This window comes from Diospyros lotus, chromosome 15, assembly GCF_014633365.1.
Source record: "Diospyros lotus cultivar Yz01 chromosome 15, ASM1463336v1, whole genome shotgun sequence".
Lineage (NCBI taxonomy): Eukaryota > Viridiplantae > Streptophyta > Magnoliopsida > Ericales > Ebenaceae > Diospyros > Diospyros lotus.
The window spans coordinates 9,748,601-9,776,047 of NC_068352.1; the positions used below are offsets into that span (position 1 = coordinate 9,748,601).

At 36.4% G+C, this 27,447-nt stretch overlaps 1 protein-coding gene across 4 annotated transcripts; it reads right to left on the bottom strand.

Moving 5' to 3' along the window:
- Positions 1-495: 495 nt before the first annotated feature.
- On the bottom strand, positions 496-27,447 carry LOC127791452 (receptor-like protein 13). 4 transcript variants are annotated; one of them, XM_052321340.1, is made up of 4 exons: positions 11,706-11,942; positions 9,607-9,768; positions 8,745-8,903; positions 496-2,846 (listed from the first exon to the last, which is right to left on the bottom strand). In XM_052321340.1, the coding sequence occupies exons 1-4, from the start codon at positions 11,842-11,844 to the stop codon at positions 643-645; spliced, it is 2,664 nt and encodes an 887-aa protein (XP_052177300.1). In that variant the 5' UTR covers positions 11,845-11,942; the 3' UTR covers positions 496-642. The 4 variants fall into 4 exon arrangements, with proteins under 4 accessions (XP_052177300.1, XP_052177299.1, XP_052177302.1 ...); XM_052321343.1 differs by lacking the exons at positions 8,745-8,903; positions 9,607-9,768; positions 11,706-11,942 and adding exons at positions 26,179-26,334; positions 26,914-27,447 and having other exon boundaries at positions 826-990; positions 1,077-2,846; XM_052321339.1 differs by lacking the exons at positions 8,745-8,903; positions 9,607-9,768; positions 11,706-11,942 and adding exons at positions 26,179-26,334; positions 26,914-27,447.

Here is a 27,447-nt window from a genome sequence, read left to right on the forward strand (position 1 = left end):
ATATTATTATAGATAGAGATGCTTGGCGAGTTAAAATTTATATAATTGACCACACTCAATATGTTTAAGGCTTGATAAGAATTTATAACACAAAATTTCTACAGAGCTGACAAGGATTTCAAGTGATGATTGGTCTATACTTTGCAATTGTCTAGAATAACAGTTGGATGTTTATTTGTTGTCTTTCACATTGTTACAAATAATAAGTGCTCCAACAAATTTTATAATTGTTATACACCTAGGATGTATATTTAAAAAGAAAGGAGGACTTTGTTTCTTTTAATCTTTTTATTATTTTATCTTCACTTCTTAGATGGAATTAGTTGTTCTTAATAACCCAAAACCAATTTTTTGAAGTCATCCTTTACATAGGTGTGAGAAACCATAATACATAAAAAATATATATATAAAAATGGAGAGCAAGCAATTTAGTTAACTCATTGCTAGATTGAGGGAAAAATAAAATTCATAAAAAGGAGATGAGAAATATTAATGTAGTGTTCAAAACAGAGCTATGATATTTGGGCATTAGGCATCAAATATATGTTAATCATTCACAAGTGCATGACAACAAAATTTAGAAAATACAATTAACATGTATCTATCAAGTAGAACAAACTTGGTATGTACATTGAACCTTCTTTAGATGGGTGATCGCTTATGTAGGAACCTGGCTTTGATCTTCCAAAGGTTATCCATAACGAAGTAGTAGCAAGAGGTGATGAAAACCTCAACGAAGTGGAACCATACTCGTCTCCAATGAGGATTTATGTACAAAATTCCTACAATAGCTAGTAACACAGTCAAGTAAGACCCTGTAAAGCTCATATAGAAAATGCCCATGTCAATAAAACTAAATTCCATTTCACTGCCATTGTTGGGTGATGCTGTTGGCAGGGGCGTATTGCAACTATTTGCAACTTCTTCTCCACAAAGGAGTGGATTTCCAATGTAGCTACTCCCATCAAAAGTTTGAAATTGGTTTGATCCCTGAGGTATTCTTCCACTTAAGTTGTTGTAAGACACGTTGAAGCTTTCCAGATAGTGTAAACCTATGAGTTCATAGGGGATATTACCTTGCAAGTTGTTGTAGGAAAGATCCAAGCTCTCTATGTTCTCCAAGTTGGAGAAAGTTGCAGGGATTGGTCCAGTCAAGTTGTTGTGGGACAAGTTCAATGACTTGATATGGCTAAGACTGCCAATTCCAGGTGGTATATAGCCAGTTAATTTGTTGTTGGAGAGATCAATTGCCGAGAAGAGGTCTAGAGGAACTCCCCTGTACATGAGAGATATTCCTTTTGTTGTGAACTCCATTTGTTTCTCCAACAGGAAAGCAAAAGGGTCATGGTACGTTTCTACAATGGTTTTCTTAACATCTAATGATGATATGTCTTCTGGATCCAAAAACCTAACAGATTGTTCATGGTTATAACTTATTACTTTGGTGGTATGTAAGCAATGTGGAATACCACCAAAGAAGTTGTTCCAAGAAAGATCAATGACGATCAAGTTGGACAAGTGGCATATTTGATTTGGAATATTTCCCTCAAAACTGTTATTTTTCAAGAGAAGCGTTTGCAGCTGGGAGAGATTGTCAATCCACTTTGGAATATCATTGCTTAGGCGGTTATTAGAAAGATCAAGCACCTTCAAAGCAGAGTTGTTCTGGAAGCCCTCTGGGAAAGAACCACTTAGCCTATTATTTGACAACCAAACGAATTCTACCACTGACAGGTTTGAAAAACAAGATGACACAATTCCTGTGAAATAATTATTTGAGAGGTCTAACTCAAGCAGATTATGAAGCTCACAAAATTCAATTGGGATTGGTCCTTCAAAATTATTATTACGCAAGGAAAGGATCCATAACGAGATATTCAAAATCCGTCTTGGAATCTTTCCTGCTAATTCATTGTGACCCAAATTCAACACACTCAAAGAGTTTATTGACAAGATATCTGGAATTTGTGTGAAGTGATTGTTGTCTAGAAGTAAATATTGAATTGTGCTTGAGTTTGTTTGAGGGGGTAGTATAGGACCTGTTAAGTTGTTGTTTGATAGGCTCAACAATATCAAGGTCTCACAAGCCACGGCCAAATGCACCGGTATTTTTCCAGATAATTGATTGTTTGATAAATCTAGAAATCGTAAAGAGCCCAGGTCTCCCAACGAGGAAGGAATGTCACCTTTGAAGCCATTTGTAGACATGTTTAAATATTCTAAAGCTGGAAAGATACTACCAAGTTTGTAAGGGATGTAGCCTTCAATATGATTGTTGGATATATCCAAAGCAAAAAGCCCTATTATGGGATTCAAAGGCAACCGTAAAACTGATCCATGTAATGAATTGTCTGGCATAACAAGACTTTTCAATCTTGAATTATTCTCCAACAACCAATCCGGCCACTTCCCGTTAAAATCAATTCCAGATAGCTCAATCACTTGAAGTTCATTTTGATGGTAAAGGAAATGGGGAAAACATATGGAGCAGTTTTTGGATTCCGAATCAGATAGACGGATAACTGTTAATTGGAAACTTGGGGTTGAGGAATGACATTCCCCTTCCTCCACGAACTTGTTGTTAAGGCTTTCAAGGACCTTAAGTTTGGAATGGTTTAAAAATGACTTGAATGAGACTGGAACATCAAAGTGATTATCTGAAAGTGCAAGGTATTTCAAGGATGTTAGATTGATAAGAGGAGAAAAAGCAATATTTCCATCGAAATAATTGGAAGAAATATCTAGCAAACGAACTGATGTCAAGTTGGCTAAGCACCAAGGTAAGGTGCCCTGAAGATCATTTTCCCTAATGTTGAGTTCTTGAAGAGTCTTCAATTTGCACAAACCTGGAAAATACACAACATATTGAAGAAGTGTTAGTTGATGATTTATAACTAAAAGAATAATTTTTTTACTTTTTGATATATAGTAAATAACAAGAAATGTCCACACTAAGGGACATAAGAAGATTTGAACTTATAACCTTGTGTTTACTAAGAGGGATGGTTTACTTGTACCTTGGCCATCATTAACAGGGGACTTTTTTATTTTACCTTTCGAGACTGCTAGTGAGATCGCATTCTTGCATTAACAACACTTAAAAGGGAAGTCATCACTCTTATGCTTGAAGGAAAGTTATTGTTAATAATATTTTTATCTAAGAACAAATTTTCCAAGCTACTCAAGCTCTCCAAATCTAGCTACAAAAAATATCGAGTTTAGAGATGGAAAAAATTCGTCTCCAAACCCCAAAAATTTTATCTCTCACTGGATAGAAACAGATTTCAATCCATCTCTAAAAGGCGACGGGCTAACCAATTAGAGATAGTTTTTTTCTCTAATTTAGAGACAAAAATTTTTTCATCTCAAAAAACAAAATTTCATCTCTGATTTGGTTGTGTGATCGGTCTTAAAATCAATCAAAATTTACATTTAGAAACGGAATTTTTTCTGTATCTAAAGTTATAGATTGAATTTTTTTCATCTTTATTTTGGATTAAAGATAAAAAAAAAAATTATCTCTAAGATGAGGTATGGATTCAAAACAATTTAAAGATAAAAATAATTTTGTCTCTAAATCAGCTATGGAGAAAAAAAAATTAATTTCTAGTCTTGCAGTTGGTCGCTAGCCACCGTCCATGGAAAATTTCAACATTGGTCTAGTGACCAAGATACCCAATAACCAAGATGATCCAACGATCAAATCTCAATAGATCTAGAAATTAATTCTTTGAAAAAAGGTTATCTATTTCTGGAAGGGCATCGCTAGCCATGGTCCATGGCAAATTCTAACGATCGAAACTGATTATCAGAATGGTCTTGGTCTGGTGGTCAACATACCCAAAAACCAAAATGATCCAACAGTCGAATTTTAATAGATCTAAAAATTAATTTTTTTTAAAAATGTTATTCGTTTTTCGAAGGGCATCGCCGGCCACCATCCATGGTATTTTCCAATGATTGAAATAGATCATCAGAATCACCTTAGTCTGGTAACCAACATACCCAAAAATCAAAACGATCCAATGGTTGGATCTTACTGGATCTAAACATTAAAATAGGGGAACTTTAAATTCTTATCTTAAATTGGAGAAACTTCGATTGTCCGCATTTGGGACAACACAGAGGAGAAATAAGGGACTATCGGATTAGAGGAAGAGGACGCAAGCCAACGACCGACAGCTGCTGGTTGGGGAAGAAGAGGAGAAGAAGACACATACAAAAGGGAGAGGAACAAGTGAAGTTAGAGGAGAAGAAGAGGAGGAGGAGAAAAAAATGAACGTAAATGCGAGCTGACGACTGATGGATGCTGGTCGAAAAGGAAAATGAGAAGGTGACATAGGCGAGAGGGAGAGGAATAGGAATAGGTGAAGGCGGAGGAAAAGAGAAAGAGGAGGAGAAACAAATGAAAGCGAAGGTGAGCCAATGGATGGCAGCTGTTGGCTGGAGAAAAATAAGAGAAGACAAGCGAGAGGGAGAGGAAAAAAGCAAAGGCATAAGAGAAGAGGAGAAACAATGAAGGTAGCCACAGACACACATACAAACATATATATATATATATAGAGAGAGAGAGAGAGACAAAAATTTTCCATTTCTAATTCTGTTTCTAATGAAAAAACTCAAATTCTGAAATAATTTCTAGATTCCGTCTTTGAGGGCATGCAAAATTCATAGACAAAAAAATTTCATTTTGGAGTTCGAAAAAAATCCTTCAGATGAATTTAGAGATGGTAAATTTTCATCTCTGATTCTTTCTCTGGTGAAAAAACTTTCAAAGATAGACTTTATTTTGTCTCTAAAGCTGTCTCTAAAAGAAATTTCAATTATTTTGTTCATTAGTATCAAAATCTGTCTCTATTATTCGTCTTTAAATTTGATTTTATTTTGTATGTCTGTAAATATGGCATATAATCAATTATATGTTTAAGAAAACACTAGGTTGTGAGTATTTAGAAGGAAGTACTTCTCAATAAGGATATTAAATTACTTAAAAGAGTTATCCTAACTTTACCTCCATCGGTAAATGTCACATTCATGTAGTTGTACAGAAGATTCAGTATTTTGAGTGATTGAAATCCTCACACTACAAGAAAAATGGGTATTACAGGCAAAATTTTCCCGGCGGTTTAAAGAACCGTCAGAAAAACACAATAATCCCCGACGGTTTTGTAAACCGCCGGCTATAGCATATACATATCCGGCGATTTTGAAAAACCACTGATTATGTTAATCCATCCCCGGCGGTTTAGGCAGGGATATGATTTATATAAAACCCCCAAAATTCCCTCCTGCCCCCGCCCAAATCTTCCCCTCACCTCCTTCTCTTCCAAAATCCCCCCTGCGCGCAAACCCTAACCCTCTCTCGCTTATGCCTCGCCGTGTCTTTGTCCCTCACTCGTGCCTCTCCGTGTCTTTGTCCCTCACTCTCGCTGCTGAGTCGCTTCCTCCCTCGCCCTCGCTCACCCTCATTTGCTCGCCTCACCCTCGCTCACCCTCGCTCTCGTCTCGCTCGATCGTTTCTGCCTGCTGCTTCATAATAGCGACTGTAAGTTTAAGCATGACGTCGATACCGGCATCATGTTCCTCGACGCCTCTGAGATCTTTGGCCCTCACACCAACGAGATCCTCCTTGGCAAGGTCAATTACGCTTCGCTTTCTGTGGTTTTTTGATTTTTGATTATCTTTTGGGTTCTGAACGAATCGAATTCGAAATCGAAGCGAGTATGGCAATGGCAAGCTTGGCCAGACGGAAGGCTTCGCATCTCTTCTGCAATTCCTTTTCTTCCGACGTTTCAGGTACTCCCTCTCTCTCACCTCCTTCTCCAAAGAGGTTCAATTGGGAATTTTCTGTCGCGATTTATGCAGTATTTTTTCCCTGAATTAGTTGATTTTACATGAAATTGATGTCGAGTTGAATTATCCCTCTTTGATGTCTCTGTTGATTGTTTATTGGGTGAGTTTCAATACAAATCTTGCTGTACTTTGTGCCTAGATAATTTCTAGACTTCTAGTTTAATTTATCTTTCCTGCATTTCCACCTAATTTTGCGGTAAAATTTGACAAATCAAATGATGGCATTGACTGAAGAGACAACACAGTTAGGCAACTCACGGCAAAAATATTGTATCTTTGTAGCAATCATGTCACTAATCTACTATCGATGAATTTATCTTGTTTTTAAAATTGTGTAGCATCCGAATTCGGATCTGAAAAATAGCTCGAGTGATAAAGCTAAAAACCACTCGTTTGATTGTGTGAAGCAGGTACTTTGGCAGGTGAATGCTTACTGAAGGCCTCAATCTACTGCACGTATTGGCAATAGTAACACAAAAATAGATTTAGATTTAGATTACGATAGGGATATGTTTCCTATTTTGATTTTATTTTGGATTTAGAAATTAGATTTAGATTAAGGTTTATTTGTTACCTTGTTAGTTTGGTTTGTTTTCATTTTTGTCAGATGATTATAGATATTATAGGATTTGGATTGGAATTATGTTAGGATTTAGATTCCTAATCAAACTATAGTTAGGTTTACTTTTGGCCTATAAATAAGGCTCTCGATGTAACTTTTTATTCAACTTTGATTATTGAATACATTAATATTGATTTCCTCTCCTGGCTGTTCTTTCTTTCTTCTTCTCTTCTTAATCTCTTCTCTTTCTTCCCCATTTTATGCAATTCTTCATTGTTGTCTTGCATCATTGAACCTGCCAAATAATAGAACCTACTTAAATGGTTCAAAGAAGGCGAAAGATAGGTGGAAGGGCATCTCATGCACTTGCTTGAATTTCCTTCACAGTGAATTTAGTTGCCGGAGGGTAGAAGAAGAGCTATACTAATAACCCAGCCTCTCTTTGCCCTATGTGTACTCAAAACTTAGTTATGGTGGTTTGGTTTTCAGATATGGGAAAATTTTCAAATTTTTTTTATGGCCCAAATTTGAAAGTGCTACCCATTATTCACAGTTCTGATTTGATAGAATAATTGTTGGCATTATTGTCTTTTCATTGCCAACCTAGTCACCTAACATCAAAAAGAGGATGAAACTAATGGCAAGGGGTGTAGCTGTGACATATTATAACCTCAGATGATAGGATAATTGATTTGATAGAATAATTGAAGGCATCATCCCTGTTCATTTACTGAACCTAGTGGGTCTGGGGTCAAGGTGTCCAAACGCCAAATGCCTTATGATCTGGGTGTAATTCACTTTTTTTTGAATTACTTATATACCTGTATATTGTTTTATATTTGTATTTTTAAATCTAAAAGTCTGTATTTCTGGAAATTTATATAATCTGTCAAGATTAAGATATGTGTTACGAGGACTACTAGATTTTCTACATTCGAGTCTAATACCCCATCAATAACTAACCTACTATAGTCTATGATGACTATGCATGCTACACAACTGTAGAAGTTGAATTTGTTCCTATCTCATAGTAGAACTCATGTATTTGACTGAGAAGTGATTCCTATCAAGTTCAATCAATTACTAGTAAGATTAATATTACTATACTAACCAAAAAAAACAGTAATGTTCAAAAAGCGTTGTTAAGTTGGCTACATCAAGCTTAATTATATGTTTGAATTTAAACCTTCTACTAGTTTTGGACAAGGAAATGTGATACAGAGCTCTTCATCATGCCAGTTTTGCTATTTGCAAAACCAGAGAGGGTTGTTTGAAATATGGTTCATGTGGCTTAGGGCTGCATTATTTTACAAGTATATTTGTTGTTTTTCTTGACTACAAATTTTTATCCCATATCCCATTGTGTTGCCTTCATTTTGCACCCTGAAAGGAAGCTACTCAATATATTAACTTTTAATCCTAATTCATTCAACAACTAGAAGTTTTGCACAATAATTGAAGTGTGTTGCTGACTTGATGTGGAGTATTTATAATATGTAGGTGCATGACAGAGCTCAAGTGTTTATTTTGTGCCCTTGATGATGCTCGAAGGCCTACATATATGGACACAATAGAGAGATTTATTAATTTGCCGGCGGTTTTTAAAATCGCCGGCAAAGTTTGGACTTTTGCCGGTGATTTTTTAACCGCCAGCAAATACTTTTCCCTACAGTTTATAAACTACCGGTAAAAGTAAAACCTTTGCCGGCGGTTTTTAAAAACCGTCAGAAAAAACTATCATTACCGACGGTTTTTAAAAATCGTCGGTAAATAGTTTTTTCCGGCGATTTTCAACCGCCGGCAAACGTTTCTGACGGAGGTATTTTTGACGATTTTTTTAGTTTTTCCGGCGATTTTTTCACCGTCGGGAAAAAACAAAACTCTTGTAGTGTCATAGACCTTCATGGTTAACCCAACCAAACAATAAATTTCCTTATAAGGCAAGAGTTTGCACCTCCTCAAAAGGAAGAAACAGATAAGCAATGAAATAAATTGTCACATTGATGTAGTAATGGTTCTCCATAAGAATCAATGTCTTGACCGATTGAAATAATCTTAGAGAAGGCTATATGATGTTATCCATTCCACTCAAAGACCAGTTAAGAACCTATAAGTCATTGAAGCCTAGTTTTACGTCAAAAGCCTACTTTTACATATGGAAGTATTTCTTTAATGCAGATCTTAGAGAAGGCTATATGATGTTAGTCTCTATGAAGATTGGTTTCTAGAAGATCATCTCCTTCGTTTAACAATAATGCCATGATATTGTGCATCTATCCAAAAAAACATACCAAGTTGGTGTGGAAGGAAAGGAGCAGAGATCACTTACTGCTGATGCCAATTGATCCTTCAAAATAATTATATGAAAGATCCAGAAACTTTAGGCTTGAAATGCCACCGATAGATGTTAGAATACCACTGCTATTTAAATTGTTGTAACTAAGATCGAGAAGTTCAAGATTGCTCAGTCTGGTAAGTCTTCTAAAACCTGTGAAAGGGATTGCTTAATATAGCGCTAAAACTCATAAGTTGAGAGACTAAAAATAGATCACATTAAAATTTTTGAATTTTAAAATTTAGTTTTTATAGGTTTGACTTTTGTTTAATTCTGTGTACCTTGCTATATTCTAGCAACTGGTACACATAGAGATTCCCAATTTTTTCACAGAAACTGGAGGAATTCTTATAATGCAGTGTTTAGTTAGATGAACTTTTTTTGTGATTTACAAATAATTGAATTCTAATTAAATATATGAGAGAGGCACTTAAAGTGATAGTTGGAAGTGAATTATTTTGAAATTTTCAAATTAAATAATCATTCAAATACATTCCTAAATGCAATGTTATGTTGCACAAAGTGCAAGAGGAGAGAAACGTGAAAATATTTGAGATGAATTTGAATTATATGAAATCCCTTATGAGTATATTATATATAAAAAGATCTTATTTTCTGTCCTTTTATTATTAGGAGTATAATTTTAATTGTAAGCAATCTGGGCTATGATTCTGTCGTTCCCCCCTTTCTTAAGTTTGTGAAATTCTTTCTTGAACTTTGGAGGATGAGTAATCTAATTAATAGCAAAAATGATTTTTTTTTTTACATCCAATAACTAAAAGCTCCATAACTAATTCCCTTCTTCTTGAAGGGCTATTATTTAGCTACAATAAGTCTAGCATAGAACTGAACTTACTATTCAAATCAGATGATAATCTTCCCCGCATGTAATTAGATGAGAGATTTAGAAACCTCAAAGATGAAATTTCACTAATAAATTTCAAAATAGTATCATTGAAGTAGTTATCACTCAAATCAAGAACTTCAAGATTGGTCAATGTCGAAAGTTTTTTAAAACCTGTAAAAAAAATTGAATTAATTAATATTCTCTTATAAAATTCAAAAAAGAAAAACTAAAAATATAAATAAAATACATAATAAACTATAAATAGAAAAACCTTCATTCTTAACCTAACCCAGCTAAATAATTGACACTCAAATCAAGAGTCTTGAGCTCTTTTAAAGGAAAGAAATAATGAAGCATATTGACATACCACCATAATCTTCTAATCTCCAATCCCTTGTATGATTAAGATGGAATTGGATCACTCTTTTTGAAGTGTTAGCTACACTCAACTACTTTCCACCCATTAATAGTAATTGGCAGATTGATTATCCACCCAAGAAGGTACGTAATTAAATAGTCCTATTTGGGTAGTTGATAGAAGCTTGTGCAGCAGGACTATCCCCTTTTCCTCCTAACACCCCCATGACATCACATCGCATTTACCAACACCAATACTACCGTTGTTATCATCCAAAGCCATGCATAAGGAATGGCACTTCTGATATTTTTCACCAACGTTTTTCAAAAAACAAGCTACCACTTTCGTTTCAATTCTAAAATTATTTATATAGGGAATTGGTCATGGTATTTTGATCTTAATTATATAGAGAGAGTCACGTAAACGAGATATAATTAGTTATATAAAAGACTTGAATTTGGCATGTTTTACAATTTTTTATTCGTTTGTAAATGGTAATACTAGATTTTATGTTACAATTAGTTAAGGAAACAAGAATACTGATCCTTCTTTATTCATGAGATATTTTTTTTTCTCTTTTTTGATACACAAAAAATCTATAAACATTAGGAAAAACATGAATAATCTATAAACATGAGCATTACTACTATATTGCACATTTTAGACGAGTAATCTAGTAGTTAATTAAGATGTTGTATAATAATCAAAGCATTACTACTAAAATTCGTTTCTTTCCAATTAGAAAGTCCTTTAAAATCTATGAAAAAATTAAAATTAACAAGCATCCTGATGCATAAAGCAGAGGATAAATATGTTGGAAGTCAAAAAGGAGAGGCTCCATTTTTGACAAAAGAATTTTTTTTGCAGCTGTGAGAGGACAACACATGCAGCCGCTAGCAAAGAAAAAAAAAAAAAGAAGGAAAAGCCAAGAAGAAAAAATGAAAGAAGCAAAGGGACAGCAGCAAAGTGGAAAAGAAGGAAATTGCGACTGCGCAATTGAAGGAAACTGTAGCGCCGAAATTGGAAAAAGAGCAGCCAAATTGAAAGGAGGAAGTCAAAATTGCAGCTGAAAAAATGCGTATTAAAATGCGTAGGGGAGGCCCATTTCACATCCCTTCTGTCCATCTGATTAATACACGAGGGAGAGGCATTTTAAAGTGACAGTTGGAAGTGAATTATTTTGAAAATTTTAAATTAAATAATCATTCAAATAGATTCCTAAATGCATTGTTATGTTGCATAAAGAGCATGAGAGAAATGTGAAAATATTTGAGATTAATTTGAATTATATGAACTATTTTATGTGTATATTACAAATAAATTATTTTATTTTCTCTCATTTTTTAATTAAGGAAACAATTTTAATTGTATGCAACTTGGGCCATGATTCTATCCATCCCCCTTTGGATTGCACTTTGGAAGATGAATAATCTAATCACAAAAGTGATTTCTTTTTTTATATTTTATAATTAAAAGTTCCATAACTAATTCCTTCTCAATTCTCGAAGATTATTGTTTTGCAAAAATTAGTCTAGCATAATAGTGAACTTACTATTCAAATTGATATTCAGATTGCAAAAATTATCATTGTATGTGAGAGATAGAGATCTCAAAGATGAAATTCCACTAACAAATTTCAAAATAGTACCATTGAAATAGTTATAAGTTAAATCAAGAACTTCAATATTAATCAATATCAAATGTTTTCACCTTGTCATTGTAAGTCTAGCATATATAAAAGTGAACTTACCATTCAAATCAATTGATAGTCCCATTAAATTCAATGCAAGAGATAGAGATCTCAAAGATGATATTTCACCAATAAATTTCAAAATGGTATCATTGAATTGGTTATGACTCAAATCAAGATCTTCAAGATTGATCAACATCGAAAGTCTTTCAAAATCTATAAAAAAAAAAATATTGAATTAGTAAGTATTCTCGTATATAATTTCATAAATAAAAATAAAAACATAAATAAAATACATAATAAACTATAAATGAAAAAACCTCCATTCTCAACCCAACTCAGTTAAATAAATGTTATTCAAGTTAAGGGTCTTGAACTCTTTAAAGAAAAAAAATAGTGAAGAATTGAAATACCACCCATAATTTTCTAATCTCCAATCTCTTGTAAAATTAAGAGAGAATTGGTTCACTCTCTTTGAAGTGTTGCTACACTCAACTACTTCCCATTAGTAGCAGTTGCTAGATTGATTATCCACCTAAGAAAGTAATTAAAGAGTCACCATTTGGATAGATGATGAAAGCTTTGAGGTGCAATAAGGCAATCCTCTTGTAGAACTTTTAAATAAATAGCAAAGCGATATGTAAAATACCTGAATCGCAGCGGAATACTCAAATCTAATTTACCTAACAACCGTAGAAGAAAATTATAAAAGCTTTCTTATCCGTCCACCCCTTGACCGCCCAAGGCTCGAATGGTGATGCCGAATACAGTATATGAGCAATCAGAAACTGATTCTGATTGTCGTTATTTTTTCATTAGATTCTATGTCTATTTATAGGTATCATAAAGATACAGATAGACATATCTTTATAGAAATTTGAATCTAATTCAAATTCCAATTACTTATCCCATTATATTGTTAAAATTCAAATGTTAATGAATTTGAAACAAATTTAAATTCATAACATTTATCTTTAACACTAGGGAACTTATCCCAATGTAACCGCAATTCTAACAATCTCCCACTCGGGTACATGGAATAATGCTCAACTCATCTCCTCATACAGGACGTCAAGGGGTGCGACCTTGATGACAATGATAAGAGTACTATATCAAACAATCACCAATGCCAACATAGTATTGCTGCAAAAAGAAATAAACGAGGGCAATGCCATCTATGCCTTAGATAATAAATAACACATCGATCAAATGCTTCCAATCTCTCAAGAGTAACTCTGAACAGCATTTGATCATCAATCGAAGTTCTTGCACTCATGATCATCACACAGATGATCGTCCGGACTATAAGTTGCAAAACTTACATGATGTGGTATAAATTATCTTTCCCAAAATTCGAAACAATCCATCTCTTGGTTCAACCACTTGCCTAGACATGGCCTGTGTAATACCCTGGGAGCCCAAAGGAGAATAGTATATATCGAGGATAGGTAAGGAATGAAACAACACCAGCTGGATACCTTTTGGGCTGAATGTTGGCAAAAAACTCCCATGTTAAGCGTGCTTGACCAGGGGTAATCCAATGATGGGTGACCCCCTGGGAAGTTCGCGTAGACCCATCAGGGTAAGTTGTCACGAACTTTCCTATCAGTCGATATGGGATGTTACAGGTGGTATCAGAGTCAACCCTTGGAGAAGGCAGTCCAATGAGGGCGGGGAGTGGCGCTGGGGCGCGAGACCTGATCAAGGAGCGGCTCCCGGCAGGCTTCTAGGATGGCAACCTCCCAAGGGGAGAAAATCTGGGACCAGTTGTAAGGTCGCATGACGAGGATGTCATGTGCTCAAGAGGGGAGAATGTAATACCTCGGGAGCCCAAAGGAGAATAGTATATATTGAGGATAGGTAAGGAAAGAAACAACACCAGCTGGATACATTTTGAGCTGAATGTTGGCAAAGAACTCCCAAGTTAAGCGTGCTTGACCTGAGGTAATCCAATGATGGGTGACCCCCTTGGGAAGTTCGCTTAGACCCATCAGGGTAAGTTGTCACGGACCTTCCTATCGGTCGATGCGGGATGCTACAGCCCGCCTAGCTACTTTCTTGTTGGCCATTTGGGTGACATGCTAAAGTAGTGTAATTGAACCTCAACTTTATGAAACAATTTTAGGTCATAAGGCATATGTGAATAGGGTCCCACGCAGTGACAAAGAGAGAGAGCAATCTTGTCACTTCCCTATAGTGGTCGTACAAGCGCATGCTGTGTGATGTGCATGCTACGATGGAGCTCCCACTAATCGAGGATGTCACACTGAAAACAACGTACAAATGTCGGCCTAGTCACCACATAGGCAATAGCCTGAGTCACTCAACTCATGAGTACTCACATCTTGCTATTCTCAAGCTTGATATGGAATTCAAAGAATATCCATATTTGACTTCTTCAAATAAGTCTCATCTTAGTCGTACTAAGGCGACAATAACAACCTTGAATACCCCTCACGTATCAAGGCACTTACATTGACCACATAAGTCCAAGAGTAAGTTGTCTCATCTTGCACACCATATAGGTGTCAGGGCGATCGTCCGCGTGAGTGGATCGATCCAAGCCTGGTGACATTCACGAACATGTGCAATTATTTTCATATTTTCCATATCAACAACATAATGTCATATAATGAAAAATAGAAAGAAGATAACAAATATCCAACAAAATAAATCAAAATGAATGTCGTAAACAGTGATCAAATGTAGAACTCAAATTCTACGTAATCCCATACGTCTCACATGGGATTCAAATATATTCCTGCTTAGTGGCTTTGTCAATGGGTCAACCAACATTTCAGCGCTAGGAATATAACTTAAAATCATTTCGTCGTCTCTGATCAATCCTCTAATATAGTGATATCTTCTTCTTATGTGCTTTCCTCTATCATGGAATTTGGGGTCATGTGCGAACTACATCGCAACTGTGTTGTCGATACGAATTTCGACAGGTTCATCAGCTTGAGCTGTTACCCCGAGCTCTCGAAAGAAAGCACTAAGCCAAGATGCATGTCTTCCAGCTTATGAGCTAGCCACATACTCTACTTCCATGGTCGTATGAGCAACACAATCTTGCTTCTTACTTCGCCAAGAAATAGAGCCTCCACCAAGAGTGAAAACATATGTTGATGTGGAAACGCTATCATCTTTATCTCCGCCAAAATCAGCATCAGTGTAACCATGTACTTTCATATCTCCACCTTGGAAAGTTAGGGCATAATCATGAGTACCACGTAGATACCTCATGATTCTCTTGACAACTTTCCAATGTTTCTCACCAGGATTACTTTGGTATCTGCTTACTAGCCCAATGACGAAGCAAATATCAGGACGAGTACACTTCATAAGGTATATGAGACTCCCAACAGCACTGGCGTATGGTTTCTTTTCCATTAGTTTCCTTTCTTCCTCTGTTTTAGGGTACTGACTAGTACTCAAGGTGCAACCCTTATCAACTGCAGTATCAATAGGTTTTGAGCTATCCATATTAAACCATTCAAGGATCTTACGAAGGTAAGTTTCTTGAGACAAACTCAAAAGCTTCCTTAAGCGATCCCTCGAGATCTTAACTCCAAGGATATAACTCGCTTCCCTTAAATCCTTCATCTCAAAGACAAAGGATAGCCATTCCTTAATGGTGTTGATCATCTCCAAGTTGTTTCCAACCAATAAGATGTCATCTACATATAAGGACAAAATCAAGAACCCATCTGTTGTCCGTTGGATATACACACAATGATCTTCCTCCATCATGGTCAAACCAATAGAGGTAACGGCTTCATGAAACTGTAGATACCATTGTCTAGACAACTGCTTGAGACTATATATGGATCGTTTGAGACGGCACACTTTGCCCTCTTGCCATTCAGTAACAAAATCGATGGGTTGATCCATATATATCTCCTCGTCTAGTTCTCTATTGAGAAATGTTATCCTGACATCCATCTGGTGTAGCTCAAGATCTAAATGAGCGACAATGGCTAGAATCATGTGAATAGAGTCAAATCTCACCACAGGAGAAAATGTCTCTAAGAAATCTACATACTCCATTTGGGTGTAGCCCTTTGCGACTAACCGGGCTTTATACTTGTCAATCGATCCATCAGGTCGGCGTTTGATTTTCAAGACCCACTTGTTACCAAACGCCTTTCTATTTGGTGGAAGATCAACAAGTTCCCACACCTTGTTCTTATCCATCGAGTCCATTTCCTCTTTCATAGCGATCAACCATTGATCTCGATTTGGGGAGGTTAAGACTTTTTCATAAGAAATTGGCTCACTGTCATCCGACATGGCACACAAAAGTACCCTTCCCTCAATATCATCGAAATGATGACGAGGGATAAGCCCACGTTGGCTACGTCGAATTACTTGAGTCTCCGAAGTACTATCTATGGGTTCACTCTCACTATCTACAGGAATTCTCCCACTGACAAAAGGAACTTCCTCTTGTAATTCATACAATTTGGAGTCCTTATCAACCTCACCAATTCTTGGGAACTCATCCTCAAGAAACTCTACATCCTGAGATTTTGTCTCAGTCAAACCCCCATTAGGATGTTCACCATACATGACATATCCTTTTGAACCCGCAGGATACCGAATGAACACCTTCTTGCTAGCTCTTGGTCCAAGTTTTCCATACTTGTGGGACGTGTTATGAACATATCTAGCTGATCCCCAAGGCCGCAAGTGATCCAAGTTTGGACTTCTTCCAGTCCATAACTCATAAGGGGTAGAAGGCATGGACTTACGTGGAACACGATTAAGAATGTAGGCTGCAGTCAACAACATATCTCCCCAGAAACTAATCGGGAGATTCGCCTGCGCCAACATCGATCTAATCATTTCCAACAAAGTCCTGTTCTGGCGTTCTATAACACCATTTTGTTGCGGAGTGCCAGGAATGGTTAGGTGTCGAATTATACCTTTTTCCTCACATAGACTTCTAAACTGATCAGAAAGATATTCATGGCCTCTATCAATTCGAAGAGTTTTTAAGCTATTATTCATCTGATTTTCAACCTCATGCACAAAGCGTCTGAAGCAATCTAAAGCTTCTGACTTGTGAGAAATCAGATACACGTAACCGAAACGTGAATAATCGTCTATGAAGGTAATAAAGTATGATGCACCATGACGTGCCCTCATATTCATAGGATCGCATATGTCGGAGTGTACTAACTCCAAAGGACAGGATGCACGGGAAGCCTTACCAAAAGGTTTCCTCTTGGCCTTACCAGCTAAGCAAGGCTCACACATAGTGAGTCTCACTTTACTAAGAGATCCCAATAGACCTTCTCTCGCCAGCTTTGCCATCCTTTCTTAACCCACATGGCCAAGTCTTTTGTGCCATAAATCACAATCAACATTTATGTTAGAAGAAGTAGAAGAAACTAAAGCAATAGAATGGTTATTAAAAACATGATCCAAATTAAGTTTGAAAAAACCATCTACTAAGAAACCACCTCCAAAGAATGTATCATCCAAATAGATGTTCACGCCAGTATCACGGAAAAGAAAAGAATAACCTTGTCCTAATAAACATGCTACTGATAATATATTACACCAGACTTCAAGAGCATACATAACGTCCTTCAGGAGTAGAATCTTGCCATTCTTCATCTTAAGCAGGAATGAACCAACTCCAAGAACTTCTTCTTGTGTGCCATTCCCAAGCGTGACGTACTGAGTTCTCACTGGCACCCGATGGTAATTCACAAACCCTTCTTTCTCAACACTTATGTGTTGTGTTGCTTCTGTATCCACAATCCACTCAGGACGTGAGTATGCAACTAATGCATGCGAGCAAACATGAATGAAAGAGGAATAAGAAGAGAAATATACCTTCTTCGGCTCTGGACAATCCCGAGCGAAGTGACCCTTCTTCTTACAATTATAGCATTTCAATTTGGACAAGTCTTTCTTTCCACATGTCCCTCTTTTGGCCTTCTTGCTCTTGCTAATATTAGGTGTAGGCCCTGATGCCTTCGATCCTTATCTCTTGCGTTCGGGCCTGAAGCCCTAACGTCTGTCGACCTTGGCTACAAAAGCCGCGGCACGGTTCGTTTCAACGCGCTTCGACTCAAGCTCCACGTGACGTGAAATATCATAAAAAATTTTGATATTTTCATTGTGTGTCATAAGGAGCTTTATTTGAGACCACTTAGGGTCAGGCAAGGATCTGATCACCCCTAGGAGTTGCTGCTCATCAGTAAGCGCTACTCCCGCACTCTGAAGATCTCTGATAAGTGAACCCATCACTCTCAAATGCTTAGCCATGCTGTGCCTCGGGTCTTTGACATGCTGTTGAAATTTTAACTGTAAAACACGAAGCTTTGATGCAGATGTCTAATCAAAAGTGATCTTCAACTTTTGCCACATTTCCATGGCAGTCTGGCAAGACTCAAATTGGCCCATGAGATTGGCCCGCATGCTAACAAGCATCGCAAGATGAGCATAATGGTCCTTCTCAAGCCATTTGTCATAGGCCCGCTGTGTCGCCAAGGAAACATTTTCCCCTTGCGGCATGAGATGTGAAGTCTCCAAAACGTCCCATACTTTCTCAATCTAAAGTAGATATTGAATCTGCTTCTCCTATGTGGAGTAGTTGGACCCATCCAACTTATCTATCTTGATCATGCTTCCAGCAACTAAACTGGTGGCCATTGATCACTGAATCGGGGACAACAAAAGACATTCAATGCACATGTTCAAAGCAAACAATTAAATCAAACATTTAACTATGCATTTCGAGATCAACAGATCGCTAGGCTTCAAAGTCATCACCCTTAATGCACAACTAAAATATTATGACTTAATTGTTTATGTGGAACTAATCCACAATATACAACAATATATTAGGACCCACACAAGGCCTGAGATCGGTACTAAATCGAAATTAATTATCAATAAGCAAATAAAACTAAATATTTACAGACAATAGATAATTAATTAAGTTAGCAAAAATGCCACATCACATTTATTTATAATTTTAGACTCAAAAATTAAACTTATTAATTTATGGTCTAAAAGAATAAACCAAACAATTATCATGACAATATTAAAACACATAACAAAAGTCATGAAAATAATTTTATTAACTACAAAAATTAATATTCCAGAATTAAACATCCCTAAAATAATTCTGATTTTTTTTTTCAAAATTGAATTTATTATTTAATTTATAACTTTAGGCACTAAATTAAACAAATTAATTAATAGCCTAAAGCATAATCCAAATAATTAAATAAAAACCCAAGAGAATGGCCCAAAACAAATTGAGGCCTAAAAGATTTTAAATTGAAAAACTGGTCCATTAATTAATAAAACAAATGGCCCAAGAATATGTCCAAGCCCAAGCCCAGATGGAATTAAAACAAATCCACTAGAACTCATCTGGATCTTTAAATAAAGCGGGTCAAGAATCAGATCTAACCCAATAGGTTAACCCAGCACTCAACTGGGTCATCTTCTTCTCCAAAGATTTAGGGTTTGTTGGGCATGAACCAGCACCGCCGCTGCCAGCTTCTCCTCTGCCATGCTTCGCCGTCGGCCGCCTCTCTCTCCTCTTTGCCTCTCATCGTTACCAGCCACCTTTTTCTCTTTCTTCTCCTCTCATCTCCATCTCTAATGGCAACCACAGAGGCTGCCCATTGACAGCAAGAAGAGGCTGCAACCATGGCAAACCGTCGGCCATGGCTATTGTAAAATCGATCGGCCCATGGCCGAGAGGAAGGCGGCCACGACGAGAAGAAACGGCATAAGCGGTTGGACACAGCGAACCCACAACGATGCAATCGACCGAACCCATGTCAAGCACCAAGCTTGAAACGTCAGCTATGGCAGAAAACAGTAGAGGGCCGCAACCCTCAAGCAAAAATGACCGACCTTCGGCTTTGCAGAAGGTAAAGGGTCGTGGCCATGGCCGATTTCAACCTCCAACAACGGTTCTCCAATGGCTGCAACTTACCCGATCGCTGGGGTTGGCCTCAGCCACCTGTCGTGACGAACACGACCGCCTCCGACGGTGCCTCAGCCATCGTGAGGTTGACCGAGGAGCTGCAAGCCCAGCGGCTATGACGAACATGGCCGCCAGCAACTGCCTCGGTCACGTCTAAATCACAGGCAATGGGCAGAAAATTTTTCGCAAAAATTAATCACGAGTTACATTCAAAATCGTGACTGAACGTAGCAATTAGAGAGACCAAATTATTTCACACAGAAAAATATCACGAGTTACTAAAATTGTGACTATCAACTACAACGGTGTAGGTAAATAAACAATGGCTCTGAAATCACTGTAGAACTTTTAAATAAATAGCAAAGCGATATGTAAAATACCTGAATCATAGCGGAATACTCGAATCTGATTTGCCTAACAATTGTAGAAGAAAACTATAAAAACTTTCTTATCCGTCCACCCCCTGACCGTCCAAGGCTCGAATGGTGATCCCAAAGACAGTATATGAGCAATCAAAAATTGATTCTGATTATCGTTATTTTTCCATTAGACTCTATGTCTATTTATAGGTATCACAAAGATACAGATAGACATATCTTTATAGGAATTTGAATCTAATTTAAATTCTAATTACTTATCCCATTATATTGTTAAAATTCAAATGTTAATGAATTTGAAACAAATTCAAATTCATAACATTTATCTTTATCACTAGAAAACTTATCCCAATGTAACCGCAATTCTAACACCTTTCTTGCTCCCAACACCCATGACGTCGGGATTACTTACTCAAGTTATCCGGTATTGCGATGACGTTAAATGATAGATCCAGGGATTTCAAAGAAAAAATTTCACTAACAAATATAAAAAATAGTGTAATTTAATTTGTTGCAACTCAAATTAAGAATTCTAAGATTGGTTAGCATGGAAAGTCTTTCAAAACCTGAAAAATTTTGAATAAATAAATACTCTTGTGAGAAATTCAAAAAACAAAAATTAATAATATAAATAAAATACATAAGAAACATATGAATAAAAATCCCTTCATTATCAGCCCAACCAACTAAACCATTTCCTCTCAAGTTAAGAGTCTTGAGCTGTAACACCCCGATAATTTGGGGGTAGTTAATAATTATTAATATTGCATTTGAAGTAATTTTTTATTTGGGATTGAATAATTATTAATTATTTGAAGTAATTTTTTATTTAATGGATAGTTGATAATTATTAATTATGGCGTATAAGGTGGTTATAAAATATTTGTGAGTTTAAGAGGATTGTAAATTTATTTATGTATTAAGGAGTTGGATAAGTGATTAGTGGAGATTTATGGAAAAAATAAATAAATAAAAGTGTATGTTGTTTTGAGGAAATAGGAAATGTTGAATTATTTAATGGTATGTGGAAATAATTATTCATTGGGTTAATTTAAGGAAAAATATTTAATTATTTTATTTTTGGTGGGTAGGTATTATTTGGAAAGAGTTAGGGTATAAGTGTAATAAAGGAAAATGAGAGTTGGGGTGTATATGAGATTTCTGGAAGTGTTGGGGCGCTTATGTAAATTGCAGAAGTGACCGGGATTCATTATATAATTTATGTGCTGCATATATATGTTGAAGAAGGCAAGCAGCGCGAGCAGCACACGTTAGGGACCCAGGGGCCAGATGCGAAATCGAACCCTCGCTAGAGAGAGTTTTGGCTGATTTTTCAACCAAAACCTTGCCCAAAACGGCGTCGTTTTGGGCAAGGCAGTGGGTTCAATTAAGCTGCCACGCAGCAGCTTCCTATGGTGTCCTTTTTTCCTTTTAAGGCAGTAAATTGAGGGTGAAATCGGGCATCTTCGAGTATCGAGCAGCAAGGAAAAATAAGGAGAAATAGATGGCGCGAAAATGGGAAATTTGAGGGAAAAATTAAAGATTAAACTTGGTTTAATCGAGATTTAATTAGTCAGGTAAATAGAGAAATGTGTGTTAAACATTCTATATGGTTGAAATTTTATTTTGGGTCTAGTTTTATTAATTTTGGGAGTTTATATTAATTTGTAGCTTGTATTAATTTGATGGCATGCAAGCATAAAAACGCTGTAATCTGCTAAAACGAGGCAAGCTCATTACTCCCTTCATGACTCTCATTTGATTTGTGAAGTTTTTACCCTCCCTTCATGACTTTCAGTACTCGTCGCAGATCTGCGACGGGTTTAACATGTCCCGTTGCAGACCTGCGACGGGCGTTAGTCTCGTCGCAGTTCTACGACGGGACAGCTTGGTCCCGTCACAGAAATGCGACGAGATGAACATCCCGTCGCTATTTTGTGACGGGATACGCCATCCCATCACTGATTTGAGACGGAAATAGCGATCCCGTCGCAATTTTGTGACGATAATTTCAAATCGTCACTAAACCACTTTAGTGACGGCTTTCCATCACTAAATCCGTCACAAATTAGTGATAGGAGCATCTCCGTCACAAAACCCGTCACTAAAACTAATTTTTCTTGTAGTGGTTCATTATAGACAGTTACTATGCGAATTTTGCTTAATTAATTTAATTACGAGACTTTTGAGGTTAAATACCTTTGTGAACTCCTTCCATTTTGCGAACCCCATGTCTTTCCTTAATTCGTTTCGGTTTCGCGTAGTAATTATACGAATCGAGAATTTTATTAGCGTGATTTAATCTAAGTTAAATATGAGTCTCATTGGGGTTTTATTTGCGGTGTGCCTACATGGGTAAAAAGTAGTATAAGCATGATATGTATAAGTTATAGATTTTATACGGCTAAATTATGAATTTTACACGGTTAAATTTAATTAATTGAAGTCACAATTTCATTAATTACTAGGAAACACGTTAATTGCAATGGGAGCACAAAAGAGGTAGGAATTAGTCGATTACAGGCAAGTTCCTAACTCTCTTCTCATGTTCCTTAATTCCCATAAGAGTCTCCGTGGTTTCTCATATTTTACCCCCTCTCTTACTCTAGTCAGCGCCTATCATTATTTATTGATTATTATTCATTTGATTTAATTTAAATTAAATCCGAGACTACTAGACTTTTAATTGTTGGAAGCCTATGGGGATTTGTACTGCCCCCACTCCTCTTGGGAATGATATTGAACCCAACTTGGGATTAGGTTCTTAATGGTACGGGTTTAATTATGGATATCTTGGGTCTGGATCAGCTAGAGCTATCGAGTAGTGGGGCAGAGGTCAGCTGTTTGGTGACGTTAGAGTAGACTACTGTACAGCCCTAACATAGACTATTGGGCGAACACTCCTACTCACTGACCATTGACCGGTGCTGAACACTACTGACCAGCTCTGTCATTATGTGGATTATGTGATTTACTGCATGATTTAATATATTATATTACCATTCATGGTTTGATATGCAGATGGGTATGGGATGTATATTGGGGTATTCATGTCTTGAGTATGCTTGGACACGGACACTCAAGCATGGTTAGATTGCATCTAGCACGGGCATATGCATCTCGTGTGGTTTATTATGTGGGCGGAGCATAGCCTGATGCTTGGGCACCGGTGTATCATGTTGATGTTCACTACGCCATTGCATTTTTATATGCATTGCACGGTTACCAAGAGTTCACTAGTCTCGGACAGAAGGATCGTTCCGAGGGAGCCTATGGGTCGGTTATTCTACAGCTCGAGTGTTGGGAGGACCGACGCGGGCACACGGGTGTCAGGAGAACCAACCCGAGATGGCGCGCACATGTTTGTTGGAGATATTTGTTGCCTATCAGGGCAACAGCAGGTTGGTATGGGACTTGAGTGCCATATGTCTTGTGTGAGCCCCAAGGTCCGATATGTGTTTTCATTATACTTTTATACTGTGTTGAGCATCTCATGGCTTGTGTGTACATGGGGGCTGGTGTTTTGGGGAGAGAGTTTACTTGATATATTCAGCCTACAGCCTTCATTTTCTTATGCTTGTTGAGTCTCTCAACTCACCTTACTTTTCATCATTTCAAGTAGTAGCAGCGTAAGTTAAGGGTAAGGGAGTCAGCTTCTAGCGGTAGAGTCGGTATGGTGTACAGGCAGTTCCGTTAGTTCTCGTCAACTCTGATGTTAAGAAGGATTTACTCTCTATTATTTTTTACTGTGCCAGATCATGCCCCGTGTCTCTTGTATGTTGGCACAGGTGTCTGTATGTATTTATTTATCTTGTGACCCCTATGCTAGCGGAGTACCCGTCGTGCATGCATGTGTATAGCTAGGCTTCCGTTGTTTCTATTCTCGTGTATGCATGCTATGGTGGTTTATGTCTTTTGTTTCATTCTTTTTCCTTCCGTAGACGCTCTCATTCGGGTAGTCCAGGTGATTGGGATATACAGACAGGGGTACTTACATGAGCTTTTCAAAAGTAAGGAATAGTGAAGCATTGAAATGACACTCATAATTTCCTAATCTCATATCCATTATACGAGCAAGAGAGATTTGGGTCACTCCTTTCAAATTATTGCTACATTAAACTCCTTCCCATTGACAACAGTTAGCGTATCGATCGTCCACCTAAGAAGGCAAAGAGCTACCATTTGGGTAGTTGATGGAAGCTTTAAGGTGCAACAAGGCAATCCTCTCTTGCTCCCAACACCCATGACAACACATCCCAACTACCAACACCAACAGTACTATCATTGTTATCATCCTAAGCCATGGATGACGAGTAGTACTTTCTATGCTTTTCACGAGGGAATACATCTCTCCTTACTCCTACTGTTTTTTTCTCGTCTTTTTTCAAGAAGCAAGATGCACTTGTATCTCTACTAGAAAACCATTTATATACGGAATTGGTCTCAATCTTCGTTATATAAAGAAACTGAGTGCTGGAAACTTGCATTGACTAGCCTGAAGCATCGTGATGCATAAAATAGAGGATAAATATGTTAGAAGTCAGAAAGGAGAGGCTTTATTTTTGACAAAAGATTTTTCTATTTTGCAGCTGTGAGAGGACAACACGTGCAGCCGCTAGCAAAGAAAAAAAAAAAGAAAAGGAAAGAAGAAAAAATGAAAGAAGAAGCTAAGGGACAGCAGCAGAGTGGAAAAGAAGGAAATTACAGCTACGTAATTGAAGGAAGTTGTAGCGCCGAAATTGGAAAATGAGCAGCCAAATTGAAAGGAGGAATTCAAAATTGCAGCTAAAGAAATGTGTAGTAAAACGCGCGCAGGGGATGCCAATTTCACATCCTTTGTGTCCATCTGGGAAAAATTTTCTGGTTATAATTTTGAGTTGGGGTTTGCGAGTAAAGAGTGTTTTGTAAAAACATAATATATTTTTTTCACATTCGTGGACGTAGAGCAGTTTTCCAAATTATGTAAAATTCTAATATCCATATTTTATTATTCCGTCCTTATTATTACTGTGTCTTCTCCATTCTATCCACATTCCCAACAAAATACACCATAAAAAATGAGATGAATCTCAGTTACAGAGACAAATATAAATGAAAGGATTGATTGCTTTGAAAAAATTGTCAACATTAATTCTTTAAAATTGTGTTCATAAATTTGATAACAGACCTGAGATATAAGTTAGCCAAGCAAGGGCCAAGCTGGATGCTTTCCCTAAAGTTTCTACATTTTCCTCTTTAATTTTTGAAGACAATATGCCCATTAAGGATGAGTAGTTTTCTAGGAAAACTTATTTCTTATGTTTTTAATTAACAGATACCTTTTATATATTAAAATTTAATATATTCACAAACTTTAAGATCACATTAAAATTTTTGTACTTTTAAATTTATTTTTTGTAGGTTTGTGATTTTTGTTTAAGTTTGTTTATCTTGCTATATTCTAGCAACTGGTACATGTATAGATTCTCAATTTTTGCTTAGGAACCGGAGGAATGCTTATAATGGGGTGTTTAGATAGATGAATTTTTTTCTTAATTTAAAAATAATAAACTCTGATTAAACTTTAAAGTGACATTTGGAAGTGAATTATTTTGAAAATTTCAAATTAAATAATCATTCAAATAGATTCCAAAATGCATTGTTATGTTGCATAAAGAGCATGAGAGAAATGTGAAAATATGTGAGATGAATTTGAATTATATGAACTATTTTATGTGTATATTGCAATTAAATGATTTTATTTTCTGTCATTTTGTAATTAAGGATACATTTTTTACTATAGGCAACTTGGGCCATGATTCTATCCATCCCCCTTTGGATTGCACTTTGGAAGATGAGTAATCTAATCACAAAAGTGATTTTTTTCCTTTTATATTTTATAACTGAAAGTTCTATAACTAATTCCTTTTCAATTCTTGAAGGCAATTGTTTTGCAAAAATTAGTCTTTCGTAGAAGTGAACTTACTATTCAAATTAGTTGATCTTCCCATGTCATTGCTTGCAAGAGATAGGGATCTCAAAGATAAAATTTCACCAACAAATTCCAAAACGGTACCATTGAACAAGTTATAACTCAAATCAAGAATTTCAAAATTAATCAACATCGAATGTTTTCACCTTGTCATTGTATGCAAAAGTAAGTGAACTTATTGTTTTGCAAAAGTAAGTCTAGCATATATAAAAGTGAACTTACCATTCAAATCAATTGATGGTCCGATGAAATTTAATGCAAGAGATAGAGATCTCAAAGATGATATTTGACCAACAAATTTCAAAATGGTATCATTGAATTGGTTATCAGTCAAATCAAGAACTTCAAGATTGATCAACGCCGAAAGTCTTTCAAAACCTATAAAAAAAAATTGAATTAGTAAGTATTTTCATCTATAATTTCAAAAATAAAAACAAAAAACATAAATAAAATAAATAATAAACTATAAATGAAAAAACCTTCATTCTCAAGTCAAGGGTCTTGAACTCTTTAAAGAGAAGAAATAGTGAAGAATTGAAACACCACCCATAATTTTCTAATCTCCAATCTCTTGTATAATTAAGAAAGTAATTGAAGAGTCACCATTTGGATAGATGATGAAAGTTTTGAGGCATAACAAGGCAATCCTCTCTTGCTCCCAACACCCATGACGTCACATCCCATTTTGCATCCAAGTATACTTACTCAAGTTATCTGGTATTGCGATGACGTTAAAGTGTAGATACAGGGATTTCAAAGAAGAAATTTCACTAACAAATATAAAAAATAGTGTAATTTAATTTGTTGTAACTCAAATTAAGAATTCTAAGATTGGTTAGCATGGAAAGTCTTTCAAAACTTAAAAAAATTGAATAAATAAATACTCTTGTGTGCAATTCAAATAACAAAAATTAATAATATAAATAAAATACAAAAGAAACATATAAATAAAAATACCTTCATTATCAACCCAACCAACTAAATCATTTCCACTCAAGTTAAGAGTCTTGAGCTCTTCAAAAGGAAGAAATAGTGAAGCATTGAAATCCCACTCATAATTTCTTAATCTCATAACCCTAGCAAGAGAGATTTGGATCACTCTTTTTGAATTATTGCTACATTCAACTGCTTCCCATTGACAACAGTTGGCGTATCGATCATCCACCCAAGAAGACAAAGAGCTACCATTTGGGTAGTTGATGGAAGCTTTAAGGTGCAGCAGGGCAATCCTCTCTTGCTCCCAACACCCATAACAACACATCCCATTTACCAACACCAACACTATCATTATTATCGTCCTAAGCCATGAATGACGAGTAGTACTTCCTATGCTTTTCATGAGGGAATACATCTCTCATTCTTTCTACTGTTTTTTCTCCTCTTTTTTCAAGAAGCAAGCTACACTTGTATCTCTACTGGAAAGCCTTTTATATACAAAATTGATCTCAATCTTCATTATATAAAGAAACTAAGTGCTGGAGACTTGCATTG

Coding starts and splice junctions, on each gene's coding strand:
- LOC127791452 (XM_052321339.1), bottom strand. CDS start 27,307: ATGTATTCCCTCATGAAAAGCATAGGAAGTACTACTCGTCATTCATGG. Junction 26,335..26,913: donor TGGTTGGGTTGATAATGAAG/GTATTTTTATTT, acceptor TTTTTTTTATAG/GTTTTGAAAGACTTTCGGCG. Junction 2,847..26,178: donor ACCATCAATTGATTTGAATG/GTAAGTTCACTT, acceptor TGTATTTTCCAG/GTTTGTGCAAATTGAAGACT.